Source organism: Pelophylax lessonae, assembly GCF_965119305.1.
Source record: "Pelophylax lessonae genome assembly, chromosome: 8".
NCBI lineage: Eukaryota > Metazoa > Chordata > Amphibia > Anura > Ranidae > Pelophylax > Pelophylax lessonae.
In genome coordinates, this window is record NC_138775.1 from 81,822,216 (window position 1) to 81,837,171 (window position 14,956).

The 14,956-nt window shown below is 44.2% G+C and overlaps 1 protein-coding gene across 1 annotated transcript in view; it reads right to left on the bottom strand.

Moving 5' to 3' along the window:
• Positions 1 to 12,801, bottom strand: part of EFCC1 (EF-hand and coiled-coil domain containing 1) — a 246,135-nt gene extending 233,334 nt beyond the window's left edge. The window contains exon 1 of the mRNA XM_082265482.1: positions 12,277 to 12,801. Within this exon, the coding sequence (XP_082121608.1) occupies positions 12,277 to 12,780 (504 nt within the window). The 5' untranslated portion in view covers positions 12,781 to 12,801. The remainder of the gene's footprint in view (positions 1 to 12,276) is intronic.
• Between the last annotated feature and the right edge of the window lie 2,155 nt (positions 12,802 to 14,956).

The following is a 14,956-nucleotide window of genomic DNA, read 5'->3' on the forward strand; positions in this document are numbered from 1 at the left end:
CGTGTCATAGAGATGAATTTCTGAGCATATCCAGCACTGACATAGGGAAGGAAGGCAAGTAATGTAAATCCCATGCTCCCTACACCTGCACTGGATATTTTTCTTTGCTCCAGTAACAGAAAAAAGCAGTGGAATGAGGGGAATATGCTTTTGGTGAACAATTATTTGGCTCCATTATTAGGCTCCATTCACACCAATGTGTTTTTTCAGAAATGCATATTGTTTTTAACATGGGCTCTATGAAACATGTTAACATTAATGCATTTTTGTGCCTCTGAGTTTTTGGAAAGGGTCATTGACTTTTTTGCTTTTTGCTATTTTGGTTCAATAGACTTCAATGGAGAAGCTTCAGAAAAGCATGTAGTGCATTTTTGCTGCCATTTTGCAGCGATTTGCATTTTTAAATCTGCCCAACAACAAATTTCCGCCCCAAAAAAAGCATAAAAAATGCAAATCGCAGTAACTTCGCAGCAAAATTGTGTTAAAAACACGGCAAAATCGCTGCAAAGTGCCAGTAAAAAAAAATGTGGAAAGCACTACAGAAACGCTCAAAATGCAACATGCATAGGTGGGAATTGAGTCTCAGGGCCCAATCACTTGGCTGTTCACTGCCCAGATAAGTGTATTTCTGCAATATGTATGGCCAGGTGTCTGCATTCAGCTGTGGCCATAAATCAATGAAAGGCTGAAGGGAGCCACAGCTGTCTGTATGTAATCGCACATGAAGAATTTACCTTTGGTTAGGGACAGATAAGTGGTCCTGGATGCAGCCTGTGTACAAGGCCGCTCATCTGTCCCTAACTACATTTCATCGCTCTTTGAACAGTTACATGTGAACAGACATGGATATTATCAGCCTGTCATTGATTTGTCTGCAGTTGAATGTAAACACCTGGCCGTACCTGCTGTCTATGTTGATCTTGGTGGTGTATACCCATGAAAAACCTTTTGAATTTGCCCTTGAAGTGTACCTGTTGGTTCGGACAGCATTGGCAAAGCAAGTATTTGTTTTAGCTAAATGTGCCAAATGTACACAGAATGCCCAGCTTAATCTCATAGATCAGCCTTTCAACTGAGGTGTCGCTAGGGGTACCGCGGCTGTCAAATGAGACAATCTCCGATCCCCAGCCAAACTGTAAATCAGCTCCGTCAGACTGATTCCAGGAAGTGAAAGCAAGGAAGAGCTGTTTTTCGAGTGTGTCCTCTGCTCTCGGCCTACCTCTTCAGTGCAGTACCCCGCAGTTAGAAGAAAGGTACAGTACTGCTGATTTTTAAAAAGTTATCTTTGTGTGTTTATATGTACACTATATTACCAAAAGTATTGGGACCCCTGCCTTTACACGCACATGAACTTTAATGGCATCCCAGTCTTAGTCCGCAGGGTTCAGTATTGAGTTGGCCCACCCTTTGCAGCTATAACAGCTCCAACTCTTCTGGGAAGGCTGTCCACAAGGTTTAGAAGTATGCCTACGGCTGAGCTACTATAAGAGACATTAGTAATTTTTAATAAAGGACTTGTCAAAAACTGTGTAAAGGTTTTATTACACTTCACTTTTTTTGGGGAGAGGTTGAATAGGTAGAGGTATTATGTACCCCATTATCATTCCCCCAGGGTTGTGAGGAAGAGGCCCTTGTCCCCACAAGGTGCTATGGGGTGGGGAGGCAGAGCCCCCCTGCCCCAAAGCACCTACCCCCCCATGTTGAGGGCATGTGGCCTGGTATGGTTCGGGGGGGGTGTTCGCTCACCCCCCCCTCTTTCCTGACCTGCCAGGCTGCGTGCTCAGGGTCTGGTATAGATTTTTGGGGGGACCCCACGCCATTGTTTTTTAAATTTTGTTGTGGGGTTTCCCCTCAAATTCAATACCAGACCCAAAGGGCCTGGTATTGTAGAAGCAAACAGTTGTTGGAAACCAGAAATGAAGTCTGGACTGGAAACAAACCTTTTTATTCGCTAGTGAAGAAAACTTAGCAAAGACTCATGTCAATTTGCCAAGCGCCAAAATAAGCGTGTACATCACATATATATATCTATATATATATATAGATATATATATATAGATATATATATATAGATATACAGTGCCTTGCGAAAGTATTCGGCCCCCTTGAACTTTGCGACCTTTTGCCACATTTCAGGCTTCAAACATAAATATATAAAACTGTAATTTTTTGAGAAGAATCAACAACAAGCGGGACACAATCATGAAGTGGAATGAAATTTATTGGATATTTCAAACTTTGTTAACAAATAAAAAACTGAAAAATTGGGCGTGCAAAATTATTCAGCCCCTTTACTTTCAGTGCAGCAAACTCTCTCCAGAAGTTCAGTGCGGATCTCTGAATGATCCAATGTTGACCTAAATGACTAATGATGATAAATAGAATCCACCTGTGTGTAATCAAGTCTGCGTATAAATGCACCTGCACTGTGATAGTCTCAGAGGTCCGTTTAAAGCGCAGAGAGCATCATGAAGAACAAGGAACACACCAGGCAGGTCCGAGATACTGTTGTGGAGAAGTTTAAAGCCGGATTTGGATACAAAAAGATTTCCCAAGCTTTAAACATCCCAAGGAGCACTGTGCAAGCGATAATATTGAAATGGAAGGAGTATCAGACCAATGCAAATCTACGAAGACCTGGCCGTCCCTCCAAACTTTCAGCTCATACAAGGAGAAGACTGATCAGAGATGCAGCCAAGAGGCCCATGATCACTCTGGATGAACTGCAGAGATCTACAGCTGAGGTGGGAGACTCTGTCCATAGGACAACAATCAGTCGTATACTGCACAAATCTGGCCTTTATGGAAGAGTGGCAAGAAGAAAGCTATTTCTTAAAGACATCCATAAAAAGTGTCGAAGTTTGCCACAAGCCACCTGGGAGACACACCAAACATGTGGAAGAAGGTGCTCTGGTCAGATGAAACCAAAATCAAACTTTTTGGCAACAATGCAAAACGTTATGTTTGGCGTAAAAGCAACACAGCTCATCACCCTGAACACACCATCCCCACTGTCAAACATGGTGGTGGCAGCATCATGGTTTGGGCCTGCTTTTCTTCAGCAGGGACAGGGAAGATGGTTAAAATTGATGGGAAGATGGATGGAGCCAAATACATGACCATTCAGGAAGAAAACCTGATGGAGTCTGCAAAAGACCTGAGACTGGGACGGAGATTTGTCTTCAAACAGAACAATGATCCAAAACATAAAGCAAAATCTACAATGGAATGGTTCACAAATAAACATATCCAGGTGTTAGAATGGCCAAGTCAAAGTCCAGACCTGAATCCAATCGAGAATCTGTGGAAAGAACTGAAAACTGCTGTTCACAAACACTCTCCATCCAACCTCACTGAGATCGAGCTGTTTTGCAAGGAGGAATGGGCAAAAATGTCAGTCTCTCGATGTGCAAAACTGATAGAGACATACCCCAAGCGACTTACAGCTGTAATCGCAGCAAAAGGTGGCGCTACAAAGTATTAACTTAAAGGGGCTGAATAATTTTGCACGCCCAATTTTTCAGTTTTTTATTTGTTAACAAAGTTTGAAATATCCAATAAATTTTGTTCCACTTCATGATTGTGTCCCACTTGTTGTTGATTCTTCACAAAAAATTACAGTTTTTTATCTTTATTTTTGAAACCTGAAATGTGATAAAAGGTCGAAAAGTTCAAGGGGGCCGAATACTTTCGCAAGGCACTGTATATATATATATATATATATATATATATATGTGATGTACACGCTTATTTTGGCGCTTGGCAAATTGACATGAGTCTTTGCTAAGTTTTCTTCACTAGCGAATAAAAAGGTTTGTTTTCCTGAAGTTTGGGGGGTGAATACTTTCGCAAAGCACTGTATATATATCTATATATATAGATATATATAGTTACGTCACAGATACATACTTCCTAACTAGTTTGGCAAGCAATACATATGTTTCCTGTTACTTCTTATCTATGGCAATTAACATTCCCAGTTTCACACTTATCTGTATTCTTGTTAGTTACAGGAGAACAGAGAGAAAGAGATAAAGAGAAGGGGGGTCTAAACTGTGCAGTTTGACTGTTTCTGTCTTTGTAGTACTACAGGGATCGTCTGAATCAACCATTTTGTTTTGCTAATTTATCCACCCTTTTAGAAGTTTTTCCAGGTGATGCCACAGTATGGATTGGGGGACCCCCATGCCATTTTTTTTTCAATAGATTTTGCATTGCTAACATTGCCTCTGAGCAGAAGTTGCATGTCACAAGTCAGATCAGTTAAGATGCTGATCCTACTTGGATACGACTTCCATTAAATTCAATGGGCTGAAATCGGACCCACTTCGGACCAAAGTAATGCAGGAATCTTTTCAAAAGTTGGACCGACACAAGTCGGACCAGTTAAGACAGCTCTCATAGGGAAACGTTGATTTTGACATTCATACGACTTGTGCTCTCAAAGTTGGAGCGATTCTCACACCAGTGTGAACGTGGGGCCTAACGTGAACAAGACCAGCTTTCAATGGAGCCAGTTCACACATGTCCAGAGCAGCCAAGGTCCATTTTTGAAAAGAGTCCTGTGAAATTTTAGATGCAGTTCAGGTGTGAATTCAAGTAAAAATTGAAACCTGAACCAGTGAACAAAACCCCACTGTACTCTGGGCTGCAAACCGCAGCCGGATATGTGTGAACCTAGCCTAAAGGGCATAAATGTAAGTTAAAAAAAGGTCTGCAAAAACAAATAAAATATGATTTTATATATATGTATATATATATATATATATATACACAGTGCCTTGCGAAAGTATTCGGCCCCCTTGAACTTTGCAACCTTTTGCCACATTTCAGGCTTCAAACATAAAGATATAAAACTGTAATTTTTTGTGAAGAATCAATAACAAGTGGGACACAATCATGAAGTGGAACGAAATTTATTGTATATTTCAAACTTTTTTAACAAATAAAAAACTGAAAAATTGGGCGTGCAAAATTATTCAGCCCCCTTAAGTTAATACTTTGTAGCGCCACCTTTTGCTGCAATTACAGCTGTAAGTCACTTGGGCTATGTCTCTATCAGTTTTGCACATCGAGAGACTGAAATTTTTGCCCATTCCTCCTTGCAAAACAGCTCGAGCTCAGTGAGTTTGGATGGAGAGCGCTTGTGAACAGCAGTTTTCAGTTCTTTCCACAGATTCTCGATTGGATTCAGGTCTGGACTTTGACTTGGCCATTCTAACACCTGGATATGTTTATTTGTGAACCATTCCATTGTAGATTTTGCTTTATGTTTTGGATCATTGTCTTGTTGGAAGACAAATCTCCGTCCCAGTCTCAGGTCTTTTGCAGACTCCCATCAGGTTTTCTTCCAGAATGGTCCTGTATTTGGCTCCATCCATCTTCCCATCAATTTTAACCATCTTCCCTGTCCCTGCTGAAGAAAAGCAGGCCCAAACCCTGATGCTGCCACCACCATGTTTGACAGTGGGGATGGTGTCTTCAGGGAGATGAGCTGTGTTGCCTTTATGCCAAACATAATGTTTTGCATTGTTGCCAAAAAGTTTGATTTTGGTTTCATCTGACCAGAGCACCTTCTTCCACATGTTTGGTGTGTCTCCCAGGTGGCTTGTGGCAAACTTTAAACAACACTTTTTATGGATATCTTTAAGAAATAGCTTTCTTCTTGCCACTCTTCCATAAAGGCCAGATTTGTGCAGTATACGACTGATTGTTGTCCTATGGACAGAGTCTCCCACCTCAGCTGTAGATCTCTGCAGTTCATCCAGAGTGATCATGGGCCTCTTGGCTGCATCTCTGATCAATCTTCTCCTTGTATGAGCTGAAAGTTTAGAGGGACGGCCAGGTCTTCGTAGATTTGCAGTGGTCTGATACTCCTTCCATTTCAATATTATCGCTTGCACAGTGCTCCTTGGGATGTTTAAAGCTTGGGAAATCTTTTTGTATCCAAATCCAGCTTTAAACTTCTCCACAACAGTATCTCGGACCTGCCTGGTGTGTTCCTTGTTCTTCATGATGCTCTCTGCACTTTAAACGGACCTCTGAGACTATCACAGTGCAGGTGCATTTATACGCAGACTTGATTACACACAGGTGGATTCTATTTATCATCATTAGTCATATAGGTCAACATTGGATCATTCAGAGATCCTCACTAAACTTCTGGAGAGAGTTTGCTGCACTAAAAGTAAAGGGGCTGAATAATTTTGCACGCCCAATTTTTCAGTTTTTTATTTGTTAACAAAGTTTGAAATATCCAATAAATTTAATTCCACTTCATGATTGTGTCCCACTTGTTGTTGATTCTTCACAAATAATTACAGTTTTATATCTTTATGTTTGAAGCCTGAAATGTGGCAAAAGGTTGCAAAGTTCAAGGGGGCCGAACACTTTCGCAAGGCACTGTATATATATTTATATATTTATATCTATATATATATATATATCTATATATATATATCTATATATATATATATATATACTTCTAAATATAAAAAAAGCAAAACAAATTTTTACTATAATAGTGTACTCAATAAAACTTAGAAATAATATTCATATTTTAGTAAATGAACCTAAATTTGTTTTCCTGATTATTTAACTGTCTTTCCTTGTGTTCGACAGAATTTTGGAGTCTGCTGCTGTGCTCCAATTTAGTGGAAAAGAATAGCAAATAAAAAAAGTAATATAGCATATACAATTGCTAAATAAGCCATATGAATGTTATTAAAATTGCCTTTCCTTTTCAATCTGCAGAGCGGTAATTTTCTGAAAATTCAATGCAATTTAGAAACCTGGAGTTGTTATGTACATCGTTAGCGTGTGAAATGCCCCAGGAAATATCATTGCCTGCTTGTGTAATTGGTTCACTGATTTCCCCAGACATCTGCACTAAGATACAAGTCAAATTTTAGGCATCCTTTGCACCAGTAAATACTTTTTTTTTGTGAGATCCTCCAAAAGTGTTAATTACTTCTAAAGGCATCCAGACCCTGCAACTTTACTTATCAGAAAACTGAAAATGTACCAGGTGATTATAATGAACCAGACCTTCCCATTCAGAATCAGTATTCAAAGGACACAGTCAAACAAATAACTATTTCTTAAGAGCAGAAATAGGTAGGAATCTAAAACGTTTGTTAAAATCTCTGCAATGTACATTGATCAATCAGAGTGGATTGTTTTTTTTCTCAACAAAAGTGAAGTTACTCAATAATATATTACTGTCCCACCCCAGATTCCCATAGGATGAAAACTCTACAGGTTTCAGCATACTCTATGCTAGTCTTGGTATGAGGGATCATTACTTAAAGTAGAACTAAAAGCAGAGCTTATTTTCATTTTGGAAATGAAGTTGTAATGAAGGTTGTAACCCCTGTCAGCTTACTTTTCTTCTCTATAGGCCCGTACACACGATAAGAAAATCTGTAGGGAAAATTTGTCCAATGACCGATCTGCCGATTTTCGGATTGTTAGTATGGTGCTTTCGACAGCCAACTCCGACTTTTAGGCTGACAAAATCCTGATGTGCAGGCTATAAAATTTTTGTCGTCCGTATTACAACGTCCGGTTTTCGTCTCATTAGTACAGATTTTGACGGAAAAAAATCTTAAGAGCAAGACTAGGCATGCGCAGAGACGAAAGAACACATACAAAGCAATCCAACACATGACATCACTTCTGAAGTAGAATTCTGTCATACGGGAAAATTCGTATGAAAATAACCTCTTCACTTTCCACATCAGACTAGCATGCCACAAAAAACGGACGACAGATCGTTCGATAATCTGATCGTGTGTACGGGCCTTTAGTCCCATTGCGGATATTTCCCTCCACTTACTGTCCAGCAATAGCCAACAGGAAGTGAGAGGAAATGTCTGCAAAGTGAGGGAATCCCTGATTGTCACCAAAGTCACCAGAACTCGTGTCCCACTGGAAGATTTCCAACAGAAATTGAGAGGGTGAATCTTCCTAGTGGACACACACATCAATAAAAACCTAACAGATATTATAATCCCTCCCCTCTATTACTAATCTAAAGCTGGCCATACATTATATCATTTTTCTATTTAATTTCCTTTAGGTTTATCATCAACTATGTAGTGCAAATGCTTGCTTGATTGCATACAAATCGATAGTATTTAGGTTGGGCCTCAAAATTTGGGTTTTGGTAAATCTAAAGTAAAATTGTACAATAAAATTGTATCTGTATGGCCAACCTAAAACTAAACAAAACTGTTTTTCCTTTAGCTATGCTTTAACCTCTTAAGGCCCCGTTCACATTGCAGCGACCCGACTTTGCCGGGCGACCTCATAGGTCGCGGCGCGCTGCTCGCCCCGCGACCTCGGAGCGGCCGGCACAGACTTCATAACATTGAAGTCTATGCAGGTCGCTCCGGGTCGCCCCAAAGAAGCTCCGGACACTTTTTCTAAGTCAGAGCGACTTGTGTCGCTCCTATTAAAACAGGTCCATAGCTTCTGTATGGCAGGCGACCTACGGCGACCTGTGAGGCAACCAGGTCGCCTCACAGGTCGCCCCAGTGTGAACGGGGGCTCAAGAACCACACTCTGACCCTCTAATGATGATTATACACATATCAATAAGATCTTTTGAAGAAACTTTTACTAAAATATGACTTAGCAATAAGCTTATAGGCTATAGGGAACCTGAGGAAGTGGGGGATCCGCTTTTTGAGGCACGCCCAGACCTAAATAAGTATTTAACCCTTGCAGTACAGGGACAGCCCCACCATATTGGAGGATTTTCACTTTCCCTGGAGTTCAGCTTCAAGACCTCAAGACCTTTTTTGCATGCACGTTTACATCTGTAATGCATTTATGGTGCGTTTTTTTTTTCAGACATTATTTTTTTATCTTTACTGGGTTGCATTTACATGCTTTTGCGGTTCATTCATCTGTGTTTTGGTATGTGCTAAAAAATGCAGCATGCTGTACTTCTTTAAATGCACATGAAAGCATCCCAATGGTATAAACTAGGCTCATTGAAATACAATATTTTTTTTTCCATTTGAGTTGTCCTACCTTTAAAGGAGCGCTCGAAGGTCTTAAACAAGCCCCTAAACAACTGATCAGTTAAACAGGGACTGCGGTGTAAATGGGCCCTAAGAGCCGGTTCACACTACTCCGACTCAAAGTTGGGGCAACTTTGAAGTCGCCCGTGCAGCACGACTTCTTTGTGGCTTGCAAACGACTTCTCATAATAGAAGTCAATGCAAGTCGCTCCGACTTCGCCCAAAAATAGTGCAGGAACCTTTTTCTAAGTCGGAGCGACTTGAGTCGCTCTGATTAGAAAATGGAACCGTTCCAATCAGAGAGACTCAAGTCGCTCCGACTTAGAAAATGGTTACTGCGCTATTTTTGGGCGAAGTCGGAGCGACTTGCATTGACTTCTATTATGAGAAGTCGTTTGCAAGCCGCGATGAAGTTATGCTGCACGGGCGACTTCAAAGTCACCCAAAGTCGGGGGAACTTTGAGTCGGAGTAGTGTGAACCGGCTCTTAAAGAATAAATTCTCCTAATCTTTGTTTACTTTTTCCCTTAAACTTTTCAGATGAACAAATTAGTGAAGGAGAATCCACACTATGTATACCTTTGAACGATCATTTAGGACATCTGCATGGATTGGGCATTCAATTGAAGACTCAATGTGTCCATTTCCACCCTGTTGCATCAAACAATTGTTTCAAACTTAGAGCAATGAAACAACTCGATCTAGAGGTCACTGAATCGAGTTGTAAAAGCAATATTTTGTGACTGCACAGGGACCCTTTATTGGCTTATGATCGGTCTGATGAAGGGTCCCTGAGCAGTCCTGAAACATTGCTTCCCTATGTGATCATGCAATAAAAAAGAGCTTTTCACTTGAAAACAAGTTTGTTGGTGAGCAGGTGAGATATGTTCTGGGTGACAACACAAGAGCACAACTGGGAAACAGTTGGCACCCTATAAGGACTGGACGCACACTAGATGTTCCCAGAGTCCGTCAGACATTCTATTTCCATGTAACCGCTCAGATAAGTTACATGTAAACAGCAGATTTGTATTGCCAGGCACCACTAACATCTGCATCTGTTTGCACACATGTACAACCACTGGCAAGAATCTACTGATTCCTCCTGGGCTGCCCCTGGCTGTTGCTATTTGGCCATCTGAATTTAGCCTAAAAGGAGCTGCCCAAACAAGGACCTTCGTAGCAGGATCACAATATATTTTATATATTATATACTGTATATATCACTCAGGGCTGGTGCTACCATAAGGTAGCCTAAGCAGCAGCCTTAGGGTGCCAGGATGGGGGGGGCATAAAATGCCCCTTCACCTAGCAATATGGTATTCTCTAGGCAGCAGAGGTGTCAAACTGGAGGCCCTCCAGCTGTTGCAGAACTACAAGTCCCATCATGCCTCTGCCTGTGGGAGTCACGATTGTAACTGTCAGCCTTGCAATGCCTCATGGGACTTGTAGTTCCGTAACAGCTTGAGGGCCACCAGTTAGACACCTGTGCCCAGGCGGAGTGTCTGCTTTCAAAAAAATAAAAATAAAATGTTGGGGTTTATAAGTAATCTTCAGGCCTAAAATCATTTTTAAAACATGTAAACTAAAAATTTTAAAAATTGGCACCAAGATTGCCGTTTTGGTTGGAGGCAAAATGCAACTTCACCTAAAATGGAGTTCCACCCAAAAGTGGAAGCTCCGCTTATCTCTCTCCTCCCCAACCCCCCTCCGTTGCCACATTTGGCACCTTTTGGGGGGGAGGTGGGAGTGGGTAACTATTTTGACAGGTACCTGCCCCCACTTCCGTTGGACCTCGCTGCGGCAAGGTAAGTCAGCCCCCCTTCTCCTTCCCCGCCGCCGGGCCATTCAAAAACCGCAGCCGGCTTCGCGCATGCGCAGTAGGAAATCGGCTGTGAAGCTGCAAACACCCTAGAGCGATGGAAACCTTGGCAGGGGTGCCGACATCGCTGGATTCCCGGACTGGTAAGCGTCCTAATAATAAAAGTCAGCAGCTACAGTATGTGTAGCAGCTGACTTTTAGTTTTTCCGTAGGGGGGGGACTTGGGCACCCCTTAACCGGTTGCCGACCGCCGCAAGTACATATACTGCGGCGGTCAGCCCCGGCCAGGCAAAGTGACGTATGGGTACGTCACTAGCCTGGGAGCCAATAGCGGGCGGGCGCGCGCCGCCGAAGGCGCGCTCCTGCCTCGGATCGTTCACGGACACCTCCGTGCACGTGACCGGCGGACCCGATGTCCGCCGGTCACTCGCTATCGTCCACTGTGAAGGGAGAAAGGCAGGCGGCTAATGTAAGCAAAGCCGCCTGTCATTCTTCCCTGTGTAAAAGCACTGATCTAACGGTCCTGCTATGTAGGACCGTTGATCTGTGCTGTTACACACACAGCCACATCCCTGCACAGTTAGAATGACGCCCCTAGGGACACACTTAACCCCTCCCTCTCCAATAAAGTTAACCCCTTCCCTGCCAGTGTCATTTTTACAGTACCAGTGCATATGTATAGCACTGATTAGTGTAGTAATGTCACTGGTAACCCCAAAAGTGTCAAAAATGTCCCTCAAGGGTCCGATCTGTCCGCTGCAATGTCGCAGTCCCGCAAAAAAAATCGCAGATCGCCGCCATTACTCGTTAAAAAAAAAAACAACAAAAATGACAAAAATCTTTCCCTTAGTTAGTAAACGCAATAACTTTTGCACAAACCAATCAAAATAAGCTTATTGTGATTTTTTTTTTTTACCAAACATAGGTAGCAGAAAACAAATTGGCCAAAAATTAAAAAAAATGTTTGATTTTTACATTTTTTTGGGGGGGAATTTCATATAAAAAAATGTGAAAAATATTGTTATTTTTGCAAAATTGTCGCTCTTTTTTTGTTTATAGCGCATGATCAAAAAATCGCACAGGTGATCAAATACCACCAAAAGAAAGCTCTGTTTGTGGGAAAATTTGTTTAGGCACAGCGTCACACGACCGCGCAATTGTCCGTTAAAGTCACGCAGTGCCGAATCGCAAAATACCCCCTGGTCAGGAAGGGGGTTAAGTGGTTAAGTAGACAAAAATCCGGCCCTGTGTATACTGTACATGAAATGTGCAGAAAATAAAACCTGAAAACAGCTTTGGAAATTACATTCCCATTGTAAAACACATATAAAGTGTTAGTGGTCGGGTTCCTCTACTTGAAGCCTATATCCAGTGATTGGTCTTAGTTATTGGCAGTGCCCCCGCCCCCGCGGATCCTCTGACTCACCTGCAGTGCCAAGCAGCGGGCATCACTGCTCTGCAGCGCCATCCTCAGGTCCTCCAACAGTTCCCGGAGATGTCGGTTCTCATCCTCCAGCCTCTTTAGCTCCTGGTCCTCCTCTGTCAGGGTCATCCCCGGGCTCTCCTGGCTCCCAGGCAGGCGGAGGGCCCCGGCTTTGGAGCTGAAGTGCCCGCACAGCCTGGCATGGAAGTGTCGGAAGGTGAGGCGCTCTGGCAGCTGCTCCAGCAGCCCCTCGCATTCATCCATCCCGGGCTCCAGGTCCAGGACCCCGCAGAGGGTGCGGAACTCTTCCCCGGAGATGGTGCCCTCTCCCCTCCAGTCCAGGTGATGGAAGACCTCCTGCAGGTATTGGTCCAGTCCGCCGGCCAGTACTATGATCTCATTGTCAGTCCCGCGGTCCAGTCCGTAGTGATGAGCCAGGACACTGAGCAGCCACTGAGTGCGGCGGGCCGGCCGCGGGGGGAGGTACGGGAGATCGGAGGACTCCATGTCAGCCAGGCGCCCGGGACATTCCCGGATCCCGAGCAATCAGTGTGTGAAGGCTGCACCGACTTCTCTGCACCGACTTCTTCACTAACTTCGTGTGACACAACTCTCCAGTCTTATAGAAGTTTGACTCAACTTCCCAGTCCTGTGTGATCCAACTCCCTACACACGGAGATCTCCTCCACAATCCGCTCCGCTAACACCGATCCTTCCCCCGGTGTGAGACGAGTGTGTGTGTGTCTGTGAGTGCTGTGCGGCTCCCGGCTCTCCGGTGATGTGAGCTCTGTGTGTGCCTGCAGAGGCTGGAGCGATGTATGCTGCACTGAGGACGGAGTGCAGTGCTGTGTGCTGATGGAGATGGGTAGGGATGGAGTGTACAGAGTGCAGTGCTGTATGGTGTCAGTCCTGAGTATAGAGTGCAGCAGGGGCGTAACTACAGGGGTTGCAGGGGTTGCAACTGCTACCGGGCCCCATGCTCCAGGGGGCCCGGTAGCAAACCAGTGGGTGAACTTCCAGGACCTCAAAGGTCACACTTACGACCGGGCCCTGGCATTGCACCACTGTGGGGAGGCCCCAAGATTGCAGGAAGGGGGCCCACTGCAGAACTTGTGAAAGGATCCTGCTGCGGGACCATAATAAAAGGCCATGCAACGAGAGTAAAGAGCCCCAGGATTAGTGGGAAGAGCCCCGGGCTTGAAGGGAAGGGCCCCGGCCAGGGGACTGGGGGGCCCTTCATGGTTTCTTGCATCGGGGCCCTGAAGGTTCTAGTTACGCCTCTGGAGTGCAGTGCTGTGTGCTGTCAGTATGGAGTGCAGTGCAGTGATGATTGCTGTCAGTATAGCCCCGTACACACGTACCGATCGTCGGCCGAACAATCGGCCGTCTTTTGTCCCCGGGCTGTCCTGTCCGCTGAAAAGTGCAAAAGACTGCACACGAATTTTGTCCACCGACTGCAGAAGTGGTAACATGTGGTGGTTAACTTTCCCTGTGTTTTTTCTTTTCTGAGCATGCCCAGTCTTGCAAATCTGCTGTCTGTCGGCCGAATTCTGTACTGACTGTCGAACAATCGGCCGTTCTGGTGTCGGCATACAAATATTTTAATGCCTGCACGACAGATTCTGTTCGGCCGAAAGTGCGCTGTCGGCTGTCGGAAGCATCATACTAACAAGCCTACAATCGGCCGATCGGTCGTCGGCCGAATCTTTTCGGCCGACAATCGGTACGTGTGTACGGGCCTTATGGAGTGCAGTGCTGTGTGCTGTCAGTATGGAGTGCGGTGATGATTGCTGTCAGTATGAAGTGCAGTGATGATTGCTGTCAGTATGAAGTGCAGTGATGATTGCTGTCAGTATGAAGTGCAGTGATGATTGCTGTCAGTATGGAGTGCGGTGATGATTGCTGTCAGTATGGAGTGCAGTGATGATTGCTGTCAGTATGAAGTGCAGTGATGATTGCTGTCAGTATGGAGTGCGGTGATAATGGCTGTCAGTATGGAGTGCGGTGGTGTATGCTGTCAGTATGGAGTGCGGTGATGATTGCTGTCAGTATGGAGTGTGGGGATGATTGCTGTCAGTATGCAGTGCAGTGATGATTGCTGTCAGTATGGAGGGCGGTGATGATTGCTGTCAGTATGGAGTGCGGTGATGATTGCTGTCAGTATGGAGTGCGGTGATAATGGCTGTCAGTATGGAGTGCGGTGGTGTATGCTGTCAGTATGGAGTGCGGTGATGATTGCTGTCAGTATGGAGTGCGGTGATAATGGCTGTCAGTATGGAGTGCGGTGGTGTATGCTGTCAGTATGGAGTGCGGTGATAATGGCTGTCAGTATGGAGTGCGGTGATGATTGCTGTCAGTATGGAGGGCAGTGATGATTGCTGTCAGTATGGAGTGCTGTGCTGTCAGTATGGAGGGTGGTGATGATTGCTGTCAGTATGGAGTTCGGTGGTGTATGCTGTCAGTATGGAGTGCGGTGATGATTGCTGTCAGTATGGAGTGCGGTGGTGTATGCTGTCAGTATGGAGTGCGGTGATGATTGCTGTCAGTATGGAGTGCAGTGATAATTGCTGTCAGTATGGAGTGTGGTGGTGTATGCTGTCAGTATGAGGTGCGGTGGTGTATGCTGTCAGTATGGAGTGCGGTGATAATTGCTGTCAGTATGGAGTGTGGTGGTGTATGCTGT